This window comes from Dryobates pubescens, chromosome Z (assembly GCF_014839835.1).
Source record: "Dryobates pubescens isolate bDryPub1 chromosome Z, bDryPub1.pri, whole genome shotgun sequence".
Classification (NCBI taxonomy): Eukaryota; Metazoa; Chordata; class Aves; order Piciformes; family Picidae; genus Dryobates; species Dryobates pubescens.
In genome coordinates, this window is record NC_071657.1 from 67,243,146 (window position 1) to 67,255,553 (window position 12,408).

General features: G+C 44.9%; 1 protein-coding gene across 2 annotated transcripts in view; it reads right to left on the reverse strand.

Annotated features, from left to right (window-relative positions):
• The window catches only part of GRIN3A (glutamate ionotropic receptor NMDA type subunit 3A), a 105,272-nt gene that overhangs the window by 4,291 nt on the left and 88,573 nt on the right, over positions 1-12,408 (reverse strand). Inside the window, exons 7-9 of one of the 2 annotated variants that reach the window (XM_054178422.1) lie at positions 4,250-4,414; positions 3,449-3,522; positions 2,357-2,437 (exon numbers count right to left, since the gene is read on the reverse strand). In XM_054178422.1, coding sequence (XP_054034397.1) covers positions 2,357-2,437; positions 3,449-3,522; positions 4,250-4,414 — 320 coding nt within the window. The remainder of the gene's footprint in view (positions 1-2,356; positions 2,438-3,448; positions 3,523-4,249; positions 4,415-12,408) is intronic. The other variant, XM_054178421.1, reaches the window with a different exon arrangement.

Below are 12,408 nucleotides of genomic sequence, written 5' to 3' on the forward strand. Positions count from 1 at the left end.
GGACTTGAACATTTCCCTTATGAAGAGAGGCTGAGATCCCTGGGGCTATTTAGTCTTGAGAAGAGAAGACTGAGAGGGGATCTGATCAATGTGTATAAATATCTGAGGGCTGGGTGTCAAGTGGAGGGGGCCAAGCTCTTTTTGGAGGTGCACAGTAATAAGACAAGGAACAACAGGTTCAAGCTTGTACATAGAAGATTTCACCTCAACATGAGGAGAAACTTTACAGTGAGGGTGACAGAGCCCTGGAACAGGCTGCCCAGAGAGGTTGTGGAGTCTCCTCCTCTGGAGACTTTCAAAATCCACCTGGATGCATTCCTGTGTGGACTACCCTATGTGCTCCTGCTTTGTCAGGGGGTTTGGACTCGTTGATCTCTGGAGGTCTCTTCCAACCTCTAATGTACTGTGATACTGTGATCAAAGACAGAGAGCCTCCTCCTTGGGAAGGCTTTTCCTCCTGCTGAGTTAGTGCCTCGGGTTGTGCAAATGTGGGTGCTACCACCCAGTGAGGAGGGTGCAGCTGAAGGTGTAGGAGGAGGAAATGTTTTGCACCAGTCAGTTCCTCTTACTGCTGTTCAAGATCAAAAGTGAGGAGCTGCTGTGTGCAAGGAGGTGCTGCACTATGGGATTATGTGGGCCAGCAGATGAAGGAACAAACAGAGGAAATAAATTGCAAGCACTATTGTATATTTGTTTGTATCTAGGCAATCCAGAAGCTTATAGCTGTTTACTCCTTGCATTAGTGCAGAAATGACAGACTAAACACAAATATATTTACACCTGTGGGTTTCAGCCCTGCCAAGTATCTAACAACAGCCTTAAAGATGCTTTTTTTTCCTCTATAGTCTGTGGCTATAGAAAATAATAGTATCATAGTGTATCAGTCAGGGTTGGAAGGGACCACAAGGATCATCTAGTTCCAACCCCCCTGCCATGGGCAGGGACACCCCACACTACATCAGCCTGGCCAGAGCCTCATCCAGCCTGGGCTTAAACACCTCCAGGGACAGGGCCTCAACCACCTCCCTGGACAACCCATTCCAGGGCTTCACCACTCTCATGGGGAAGAACTTCCTCCTCAACTCCAGCCTGAATCTCCCCACCTCCAGCTTCATTCCATTCCCCTTAGTCCTATCACTCCCTGATATCCTGAGAAGTCCCTCCCCAGCCTTCTTGCAGAACCCCTTCAGATACTGGAAGGCCACAATGAGGTCACCTGGGAGCCTTCTCTTCTCCAGACTGAACAGCCCCAACTCCTTCAGTCTGTCCTCACAGGAGAGGTGCTCCAGCCCTCTGCTCATCCTCGTGGCCCTTCTCTGGGCACCTTCCAGCACCTCCAGATCCCTCTTGTAATAGGGGCTCCAGAACTGGAGGCAGTACTCCAGGTGGGGTCTCAGCAGAGCTGAGTAGAGGGGGAGAATCACCTCCCTTGCCCTGCTGGCCACACTTCTCTTGCTGCAGCCCAGGATCTGATTGGCTTTCCAGGCTGCAAGTGCACACTGAGAGCTCCTGTTGAGCTTCTTCTCCACCAGCACCCCCAAGTCTCTCTCCTCAGGGCTGCTTTCCAGCCAGTCACTGCCCAGCCTGGATTTGTGCCTGGGATTGCCTCGACCCAGATGCAGGACCCTGCATTTGGTCTTGTTGAACCCCATGAGCTTGGCTTATGCCCACGTCTCCAGCCTGTCAAGGTCCCTCTGGATGGCCCCTCAGTTTAGGAAGGAGGTTGACTTGCTGGAACAAGTCCAGAGAAGGGCAAGAAAGCTGGGGAGGGGTTTGGAACACAAGCCCTATGAAGAGAGGCTGAGGGAGCTGGGGCTGCTTAGCCTGGAGAAGAGGAGACTCAGGGGTGACCTTGCTGCTCTCTACAACTACCTGAAGGGAGGTTGTAGACAGGCAGCCAGCACCAGAACAAGAGGACACAGTCTCAGGCTGCACCAGGGGAAGTTTAGGTTGGATGCTAGGAAGAAGTTCTATACAGAGAGAGTGATTGCCCATTGGAATGGGCTGCCGGGGGAGGTGGTGGAGTCACCGTCATTGGAGGTGTTCAGGAGGAGACTTGATGAGGTGCTTGGTGCCATGGGTTGGTTGTTTAGGTGGGTTGGATTGGTTGATGGGTTGGACACGATGATCTTGAAGGTCTCTTCCAACCAGGTCTATTCTATTCTATTCTATTCTATTCTATCCTTTCCCTCCAGCGTCTCTGCTGCCTGTGTCCTTAAAAACACACTTACAGTTTTGTGTTACTGAGCAAATTCAATGTTTTAATACAATGCCTTGTGTTCCTGGTAGCTACAGGTAAGATCATCTCATATTCAGAACAAAAAGGCTATGAAAACAAGGCAAGGTTGTTACCTACTTTTTTCCTCCAGACAGAGTTGTTTTAGACCAAGGTTTCTGAAAGGACTGTAGGTTCTCTTCAGCTTTCTTATTTCTCATTCTGAAAAAATAGGAAAGCTGGGAAAGTTTCTAACACATATACTGCCTGACTTGTCACTCACTCTGTAGCATGTGAGTAATGAATTGCATAATAACAAGGACAGGGAACTGCAAAAACTTCAAAACCATCCTCAGACTAGCAGTACTTTTATCAGCTGTGTGCAAAATCATGAAAGAACAAAATATCCAGATGGCATCCTGGCCTGCATCAAGAAAAGTGTGGCCAGCAGGAGCAGGGAGGTCATTCTGCCCTGTGCTCAGCACTGGTTAGGCCACACCTTGAGTCCTGTGTCCAGTTCTGGGCTCCTCAATTTAAGAAGGACATCGAGACACTTGAACTTGTCCACAGAAGGGCAACAAGGCTGGGGAGAGGCCTTGAGCACAGCCCTGTGAGGAGAGGCTGAGGGAGCTGGGGTTGTTTAGCCTGGAGAAAAGGAGACTCAGGGGAGACCTTACTGCTGTCTGAAGGGAGGTTGTCGCCAGGTGGGGGTTGGTCTCTTCTCCCAGGCAACCAGCACCAGAACGAGAGGACACAGTCTCAAGCTGCATCAGGGGAAGTTTAGGCTTGAGATGAGGAGAAAATTCTTCACTGAGAGAGTTGTTAGCCATTGGAATGTGCTACCCAGGGAGGTGGTGGAGTCACCATCACTGGAGGTGTTCAAGAGGGGATTGGACGTGGCACTTGATGCCATGGTCTAGAAGGCATGAGGTGTTAGGTGACAGGTTGGACTTGATGATCTCTATTCTATTCTATTCTATTCTATTCTATTCTATTCTATTCTATTCTATTCTATTCTATTCTATTCTATTCTATTCTATTCTATTCTATTCTATTCTATTCTTTCTTTTGGAAACAATTAATACATTTCTGCCTATCTCTCTTTGCCACTTCCATCTATTTTTCTTTGCTTTTTGGGTGTACTAGATCCTTAAGTGGATGTCCAAACGCAACACCCTTTGTTTCAAAGCGATTTCTGCAGTTTGTGTTTTAAGGCCATGCAAAACTACCTACCTCTTTTCTACTCTTTTTGTCTTAGGCTGGCATTTGTCCTCAATAAATGAGCTGTTCAGGGCACGATGTAATCTCTAGAGGCAAAAGAAGACAATAAATTGGTAAAGGCAATGCTGAGAATAGCTCCACAAATAGGTAAGCAATTTGGGCTTTGCGTGATGGACCCGAGCATAAATTGTTTTGCACATTCAAGGATATAAGCAATGTCTGTGCTTTGTCATTACAACAGATTTATTTTCACCTGGTTTCCCCAGGAAGGGCAATCTGAAAGGGTGATGAATAGTTTGCAGACAATGTGAGGTGTTAAAATTAACTCAGGAAAAAGGTGGATCTTGGCAAACTTCATTATTTTCCCAAACTACCTTTTTCCACCATTCTGCTTTAAAACACCAGAAAATCTTCCTTCTTGTGCCTTTTGCTGCCAAGTAACCTTTGCCTTTAGAGCAAGCACCTAGAGTAATTTTCTTCCATTATTTTGCTAGAATAACACAGAACCTCTAACAGTGAGATCAAGTGTTCTGCTTCATGCAGAATAATAACACTGGTGTCCAAAAGAGTTGTAAGGTTACAAGTGCAAATAGGAAGGTCTCTTCTGTAGGTTCTGTACTTGTGAGTGTTTGAACTGTTTCCTCTGTACTTCACATTTCATCATTAAGTAAGCCTCTTGAAAATCCAGGAGTTGGTGTCACACTAAAAGTACCAACCATCCATGCTCCTACAACCTTTTACACCTTGCACTTGTTCAGACTGTTCTTAAGAATCAGCCACATGACTTTCACAGGGCTCCTCCTGAATACTTACCTGACTTGTATGGAGCCAGTACTTCATCTTGGACTTCTTCTTGATTCGTGGTAGGACCAGTCTGTACACAATGTGTTCCCCAATGGTAGTGAGAATGGACAAGCCAAAGCCAACACACAACATCACAAAGAGCCCAGAAAAATGCTTGATGCCCATTTGCAGTGTCTGTGAATAAAATGGAAAGGGGAAGTGAACGAAGTAAGGAAGCTGTTGGTGTATTTTTAACAGATACTTCTATTTTGTCATGTGGAAATGTGCCCTGAGTGGTGAAAAACTGCACTCCACTGTTCACCACAAAGCACAAGCCCTGTGAGGAGAGGCTGTGGGAGCTGGGGTTGCTTAGCCTGGAGAAGAGGATGCTCAGGGCAGACCTTCTTACTGTCTCCATCCACCTGAAGGGAGGTTGTAGCAAGGTGGGGCAACCAGCACCAGAACAAGAGGACACAGTCTCAAGGTGTGCCAGGGGAGGTTTAGGCTCAAGGTGAGGAGAAAGTTCTTCACTGAGAGAGTTGTTAGTTGTTGGAATGGGCTGCCCAGGGAGGTGGTGGAGTCACCATCAGTGGAGGTGTTTAGGAAGAGACTGGATGAGGCACTTGGTGCCATGGGTTAGTTGATTAGATGGTGTTAGGTGATAGGTTGGACTTGATGATCTTGAAGGTCTTTTCCAGCGTGGTTAATTCTATTCTATTCTATTCTATTCTATTCTATTCTATTCTATTCTATTCTATTCTATTCTACTCTACTCTACTCTACTCTACTCTACTCTACTTTATTCTACAGATATCTTGGTGTTCAATCAGAGCAAAGGATCTGTCATGGGAACGAGAATCAGCCAAAGCCCAGGAAATTTTTTTGTCTTGTGCAGTGTCCCTAATGAGAATAAGTGTTGAAGATGTATTTTGTTGGGCAATTATGAGCAGTATTTATCTCTTCTGGTTTTCATACTGACTTTCCATTTTTTTAAAACCCAATTATAATAGAAAACATCTCACAGAGTTGGAAAAAGAACAGGCCTTCAGCAATCTAGCAGAGTGAGAACTTTTGCATGTGGCACTGGCAATGAATTCTGATTCTGGAGGTTCTCTGCCAAAATAAACCTGCTTGCCCCGTAAGACTTCAAGCAGAATTTATGAGAAGAGAATTTTTGTACCAGTGAACAAATGCTTAAAGGGTGTTGAAGGGTACAATGCAGGTGCAAAAGCAATGTCTAAAGAAAGTTACTGAAGCCTGGAAAAGAAGGTGGGACACTACAACACTGGGGTAGAAGGGTGTTAAGTCTTGGCACAAGGGTACTCTGATGCTTAGAGTGCATCAATTCAACCTTGAAGTATAACTTCCTCCTCAGCATTAGAATTACTTGCTGGAAGAACATACTTTATCCTTCCAGTTAGAACAGGTGGGTGACATAAAAATCACAGGTGGTAATGCTTTAGAATAGAATAGAATAGAATAGAATAGAATAGAATAGAATAGAATAGAATAGAATAGAATAGAATAGAATAGAATAGACCAGGTTGGAAGAGACCTTCAAGATCATTGCGTCCAACCCATCAACCAATCCAACACCACCTAAACAACTAACCCATGGCACCAAGCACCCCATCAAGTCTCCCCCTGAACACAACCAGTGATGGTGACTCCACCACCTCCCCAGGCAGCCCATTCCAATGGGCAGTCACTCTCTCTGTATAGAACTTCTTCCTGACATCCAGCCTAAACCTCCCCTGGCACAGCCTGAGACTGTGTCCTCTTGTTCCGGTGCTGGCTGCCTGGGAGAAGAGACTTTAAACCATTCAAAACCCTGGGTGTTGGATTGGATGTCTGTGTTACTTGGCCTGCTTCTTTGAATTGGCAATGAAGCCAAGAAGCATAAAAGCAAAATGAGATCCCATGTTTGACTGTGTTCTCAGAGGTCTTTGGAGGCAAGACCTCAGTATGGCCCATCTCTGAATTCAGCATACATTAAGTATCTGTAAGAAGCAGAAAGACTTCTAGATGTGCTAGCTGGACACACTGGTTAAAAGCGCTTTTGGCAATTACTAATGCACTTCAAGTGCCTCCCAAAAAGAATCTTCAAGGGCAAGTAGAAACACTTCCTTTGAGATGTAAACAGTAGATGCAAGAATACACTGAACAGATTTTCTCAGTCATTTGAAGCTGGTGAAGGGCCTGGAGAGTGACTGAGGAGCTGGGGCTGTTTAGTTTGAAAAAGAGGAGGCTAAGGAGAGATCACATCATGCTCTACAACTACCTGAAAGGATGCTGTGGCGAGGTTGGTGGTGGTCTCTTCTTCCAGGTAATTAGTGATAGAACAAGAGGGAATGACCTCAAGCTGTGACTGGGTAGGTTTAGACTGGACATTAGCAAACATTTTTTCACAGAAAGAATGGTCAGGCATTGGAATGTGCTGCCCAGGAAGGATGTTGAGTCACCAACCCTGGATGTGTTTAAAGGTCATGTAGAGCCTTGGGGATATGGTTTATGGGTGAAATTTGTGGAGTAGGATTAATAGTTGGACTCGATCCCAGGCTCTTTTCCAATCTGAATGATTCTGTGATTCTGTGAAGAATACATTTGTAAAGATATGTCTGTGCTTCTTGCTTCTGCTCTGGGATGAGAGAATAGAATAGAATAGAATAGAATAGAATAGAATAGAATAGAATAGAATAGAATAGAATAGAATAGAATAGAATAGAATAGAATAGAATAGAATAGAATAGAATAGAATAGACCAGGTTGGAAAAGACCTTTGAGATCATCAAGTCCAACCTATCACCCAGCACCATTTAATCAACTAAGCAATGGCACCAAGTGCCTCATCCAGTCTCTTCCTAAACACCTCCAATGACGGTGACTCCACCACCTCCCTGGGCAGCACATTCCAATTGCCAGTCTCTCTTTCTGGGAAGAACTTCTTCCTAACATCCAGCCTAAACCTCCCCTGGTGCAGCTTGAGACTGTGTCCTCTTGTTCTGGTGCTGATTGCCTGGGAGAAGAGACCAAGCCCCACCTGTCTACAACCTTCCTTCAGGTAGTTGTTGATGGCAATAAGGTCTGCCCTGAGTCTCCTCTTCTCCAGGCTAAACAACCTCAGCTCCCTCAGCCTCTCCTTGTAGGGCTCGTGCTGAAGACCTCTCCCAGCCTCGTTCCCCTTCTCTGGACACGTTCAAGAGTCTCAATGTCCTTCTTAAATTGAGGAGCCCAGAACTGGACACAGTAAATAACAGTCAGAATAACTGTCTATGAGTGGGCATTGCCATAAACTGCCTTAGTGTCAGGAACCAGTGAATCAGCTTAGCTGAATTTTGCTTAGCTACTTGAGAAGCAAAGCAGAAGGGAAGTGGAGATCAGTAAGGAGACACAATCCACCAGCACTCGATTGCTGTATGGTAAGGAGCAATTACATTGCTCTGAGAATAGGAATTAGGTTTCATGAATTGATAGAATTCTAGAACTTTCAAAATAATAATTAAAAAAGAGACAGTGGCAATTGCAGTGGGGATTCCTGCATGCAGGAGATACCTCCTGCAGCCTGAGGCTGCTGTTTGGTGTCACTCCAGAACTGCTGCAGAGAGAACACCTGGCCAGCTCCTTACAAGGAAAATAACTCCCTTGTCTTCAGTAAAGTTGCTCTGATTAATGCTGACGAGGTCTGGCTCACTGTCACATCACCTCTGCAGAAGAGTTTTCTACCCTGGAACCAGGTGAAAGAAATTCCAGCACTGGCATCTCGGATGTGTTTTTCACTTTTAATGGATAGCTTTTGAAACTGCCCCAAACAAGACATCTTTTCCTTGGAAAGGAAATGCCAAAACAAAGCATTGATAATATTTCATCCAGGAATAAAGAAGATAATGCATTGAAATAGCTGCCTGATAAAGGCTGCAGAGTAGAGGGAAATTTTTGAGACTATGTTAAGAGGGGAAATGAGGTAAGGGAGAAATAATTAGCAGAGTGTTTCTTACAGTGTGTAGAGTGATTATTTATAGCACTATCAGCACATTTACATACTATTATAAAAAGGCAGTTTATCAGCTGTTCCTAATTACTGTAGACGTACACATGTGAAATAACAAAAGAAACTAATAGAGGCACAGCTCATTTTCACAGCTTCATGCAAATCAGTATTAGAGCAGCAAGTCCTGCCACTGATTTTGTAGTTTATGCATGTGTTTCTGGGTGCATACATCTATTTGGAAAAAGCAGTGGTAAACTGGACTCTCTGTACCACAGTTTTCCTTTCTGCTGAAGTGGCAGGGGTCTAGTGTGTGTGTGTCAGGTCTTTGATGGCAAGGAAGAACCAACTGATGGCTTTTACCTACTTCTTCCCCCTTTTTGTTTTCCCTTTTGTCATGGGCTGAGTTGAATTTGAAGCTGTCATTCATAGTCCAAGGGCATGAGATTTAACACATCTAAGTGCCAGGTACTGCACATTGGCCACAACAACCTCATGCAGTGCTACGGGCTGGGGTCAGAGTGGCTGGAGAGCAGCCAGGCAGAGAGGGACCTGGGGGTACTGGTTGATGGTAGGCTGAACATGAGCCAGCAGTCTGCCTAGGTGGCCAAGAAGGCCAATGGCATCCTGGCCTGGATCAAGAACAGTGTGGCCAGCAGGAGCAGAGAAGTCATTGTGCCCTGCTCAGCACTGGTTAGGCCACACCTTGAGTCCTGTGTCCAGTTCTGGGCCCCTCAGTTTAGGAAAGATGTTGAGATGATGGAAGGTGTCCAGAGAAGGGCAACAAAGCTGGGGAGGGGTCTGGAGCACAGCCCTGTGAGGAGAGGCTGAGGGAGCTGGGGTGGTTTAGCCTGGAGAAGAGGAGGCTCAGGGGAGATTTTATTGCAATCAACAACTACCTGAAGGGAGGTTGTAGCCAGGCTGGGGTTGGTCTCTTCTCCCAGGCACCCAGCACCAGAACAAGAGGACACAGTCTCAAGCTGCACCAGGGAAGGTTTAGGCTGGATGTTAGGAAGAAGTTCTTCCCAGAAAGAGAGACTGGCCATTGGAATGTGCTGCACATGGAGGTGGTGGAGTCACCATCATTGGAGGTGTTTAGGAAGAGACTGGATGAGGCACTTGGTTTAGTTGATTAGATAGTGTTGGAAGATAGGTTGGACTTGATCTCAAAGGTCTTATCCAATCTGGTTAATTCTGTATTCTGTATTCTGTACCATCCTTCAGTTATGCCACCTTCAAGAATGAAAGTGCTAGCTAAGTATCACAGGGCCTGAAGTTCAGACTGCAACATGAGAGGCTTCCTGTTCTGGTCACTGCTTCTGGATTCTTGGGTGTTGTCTCCTTCTGTAGGCATGGTGGTGAGACAGGTGGGAGTTGGGTAGCTGACTGGTTTTGGTTTTCTGTTTTATGCTGTTTTTTTGCTTTCCTGTATTTCACTGCCTTTCCCCCCCCACCCCCCAAGTAAGCTAAGCTACAGTAGTTATGCATTGCGATAATGATATATTATATTAAAGTCTTATCTCTTTATCTCAACTGTGAGTTTTGTGTGTTACTTTTCCCACACTTCTGCACTGGGGGAACAGACAGGTTGTGCAGGGGTACATTAACCATTAGACCCACTCCATTTTCCCTATTCCCTATAGAGTAGAATAGAATAGAATAGAATAGAATAGAATAGAATTAACCAGGTTGGAAGGTACCTTTGAGATCATCAAGTCCAACCTATCGCCCTACACCATCTAACTAAACCATAGCACCAAGTGCCTCATCCAGGCTCTTCCTAAACACCTTCAGTGATGGTGACTCCACCACCTCCCTGGGCAGCACATTCCAATGGCCAGTCTCTCTTTCTGGGAAGAACTTCCTCCTAACCTCCAGTCTAAACTTCCCCTGGCGCAGCTTGAGACTGTGTCCTCTTGTTCTGGTGCTACTTGCCTGGGAGAAGAGACCAGCCCTCACCTGTCTACAACCTTCCTTCAGGTTCTTGTACACAGCAATAAGGTCTCCTCTTCTCCAGGCTAAGCACCCCCAGCTCTTTCCCTTTTTCCCTTTTCCCTTTCCCTCCTGAAGTGATGTATTCTCTCTTAACCCAGGATAAAAGTATAGACTTTGCTCCCACTTTGTAATCATAGATTCAGGAGGTAGCTCCCTGCATTTTAGGAGAAGGAACTCAATTATGCCCATGTAGTGGGTCTGAAGCAATCAGCAACCATAGTCAGTCCTTTGACAGTTATAGATAAGGGGTGCTAAGCACTGCACTGGCAAGAGTTTCTGAGTTATCTGCCATTTGCAAATTGGGAAATTGGCAGGTTTTGAAAAGCAACAAATAGAGGAATAGAAGTTCAGGTGTCTACTCTTTTATATATCCTTGGAGAGACGTTTCTGATTTATCAACCCCTATCTGCTACTGAAACACGTCCTGCTGTCTCCTTTGTATTTAGAGGCACCTTGTTTGGACCCTGAATAGAAGGAAGGGAATGCAGAGAAGAAAATTTGATATTTGTGCTCTCTTTGAGTGAGAGAGCAGAAACAAACCCCAGCATTTAGTGATTTCATTACGGAATTTCATGGGCAAACCTCCAGCTTTACTCCCTGCTACGACAGACTGTAAAAGTGTTACTCTCCCTGGTTGTATGGAGAGCAACAAATAGAATGGTATGGAATGGAATGGAATGGAATGGAATGGAATGGAATGGAATGGAATAGAATAGAATAGAATAGAATAGAATAGAATAGAATAGAATAGAATAGAATAGAATAGAATAGAATAAACCAGGTTGGAAGAGACCTTCGAGATCACCAAGTCCAACCTATCATCCAACACCATCTAATCAACTAAACCATGGCACCAAGTGCCTCATCCAGTCCCTTCCTAAACACCTCCAGTGATGGTGACTCCACCACCTCCCTGGGCACCACATTCCAGTGGCCAGTCTCTCTTTGCGTGCAGAACTTCTTCCTAACATCCAGCCTGAACCTCCCCTGTTGCAGCTTGGGACTGTGTCCTCTAAGCCATCAAACACACCTGTGGTCCAGCTTTGACTAATAAGAAGCTGCTAAAGATTTTTGTGGATACTTTCTAGGCTGGCAAGCACAGGACAGTTGTTGGTGTTACACACTGCTGAACCCAAGCATTAAACAGGGATATCATGTGTGTATTAGCTCTAATAGCAACCAAGACTTTTTGATAGAATTTCCCTTGTGAGGATTTTGAAAAGCTTTGCTGAGATCAAGCATTTAAAGTTTGCCCTGCCTCTGTGAAGAAGGAATTATTTCCAGCTTTACTAGGGATAGATGGATATGAAAGGCAGCTTGCTAAACTCATTTGGGCATCTCAGTAGGTTTGCAAAGTGCAACTGATGATGAACGCTACTATTTGGGTAACTAAGGAGTATTAAAACCTGTCCCTGACTCCAGACTGTGGCACTTGTTCTTGCTGCAGAAACTGCTATTTGTTTACTCTACTTATTTATTCTATTTAGTTATTATTTGTTCTCAAGGCTTTCTGTGTTCTCAAAGAAGTAAAGAAGTAGCAGCATTGAAGTAATACATATTTAATGTCTTTAGGGAGATTATCCTTAGCAAAGACTGGTAAACATGGGTTTAGGGTTTCAAGTACTAAATTTTAAGACACTATAAATCATTGTCTCACATTAGCAAGGCAAATCCTTCCCCTTTTTGTTGTGAGGTTTTCTGCACAGGTCTGGAAAAATCCTCCCTTTTGTAATAAATCTTTTCCTTTAAACTCCTCTGTCTCTCAGGCCCTTGTCTGTAGTGGGCAGAAAAACAATACATGTATCACATGAATTAGGTACTGAGAAGATGTTTGCTTCTGTGATATTCCAGGCTGGCGAAGTGGGAATAGCAGCTTTGTCTCCTCAGACAGTGAACTGTTGTTTTTTTAATTCCAGTTTCGACAGGTCAGTCTAAACCTGTTACTCATTTCCAGGAGACTCAAGACATGCTTCTCCTGACCCTGTTGTCAGACTCAGAATTAATACAGTCTTTTCTTCAGGGCCATTGTGGGAAGTACTTTTTCCCCCCAAAGCAAACCCAGATGCCACTGGCTCTTTCAACATAGAGACAACTCCTTTAGAAGGCACTGTTATTCATTCTGTAACACTCTTCCTCATAATGTTCCCAGTCCTCCAGTAGGCAAGGACCAGGTCTCTTCTTCAGGCAGCATAACTGAATCATAGAATCA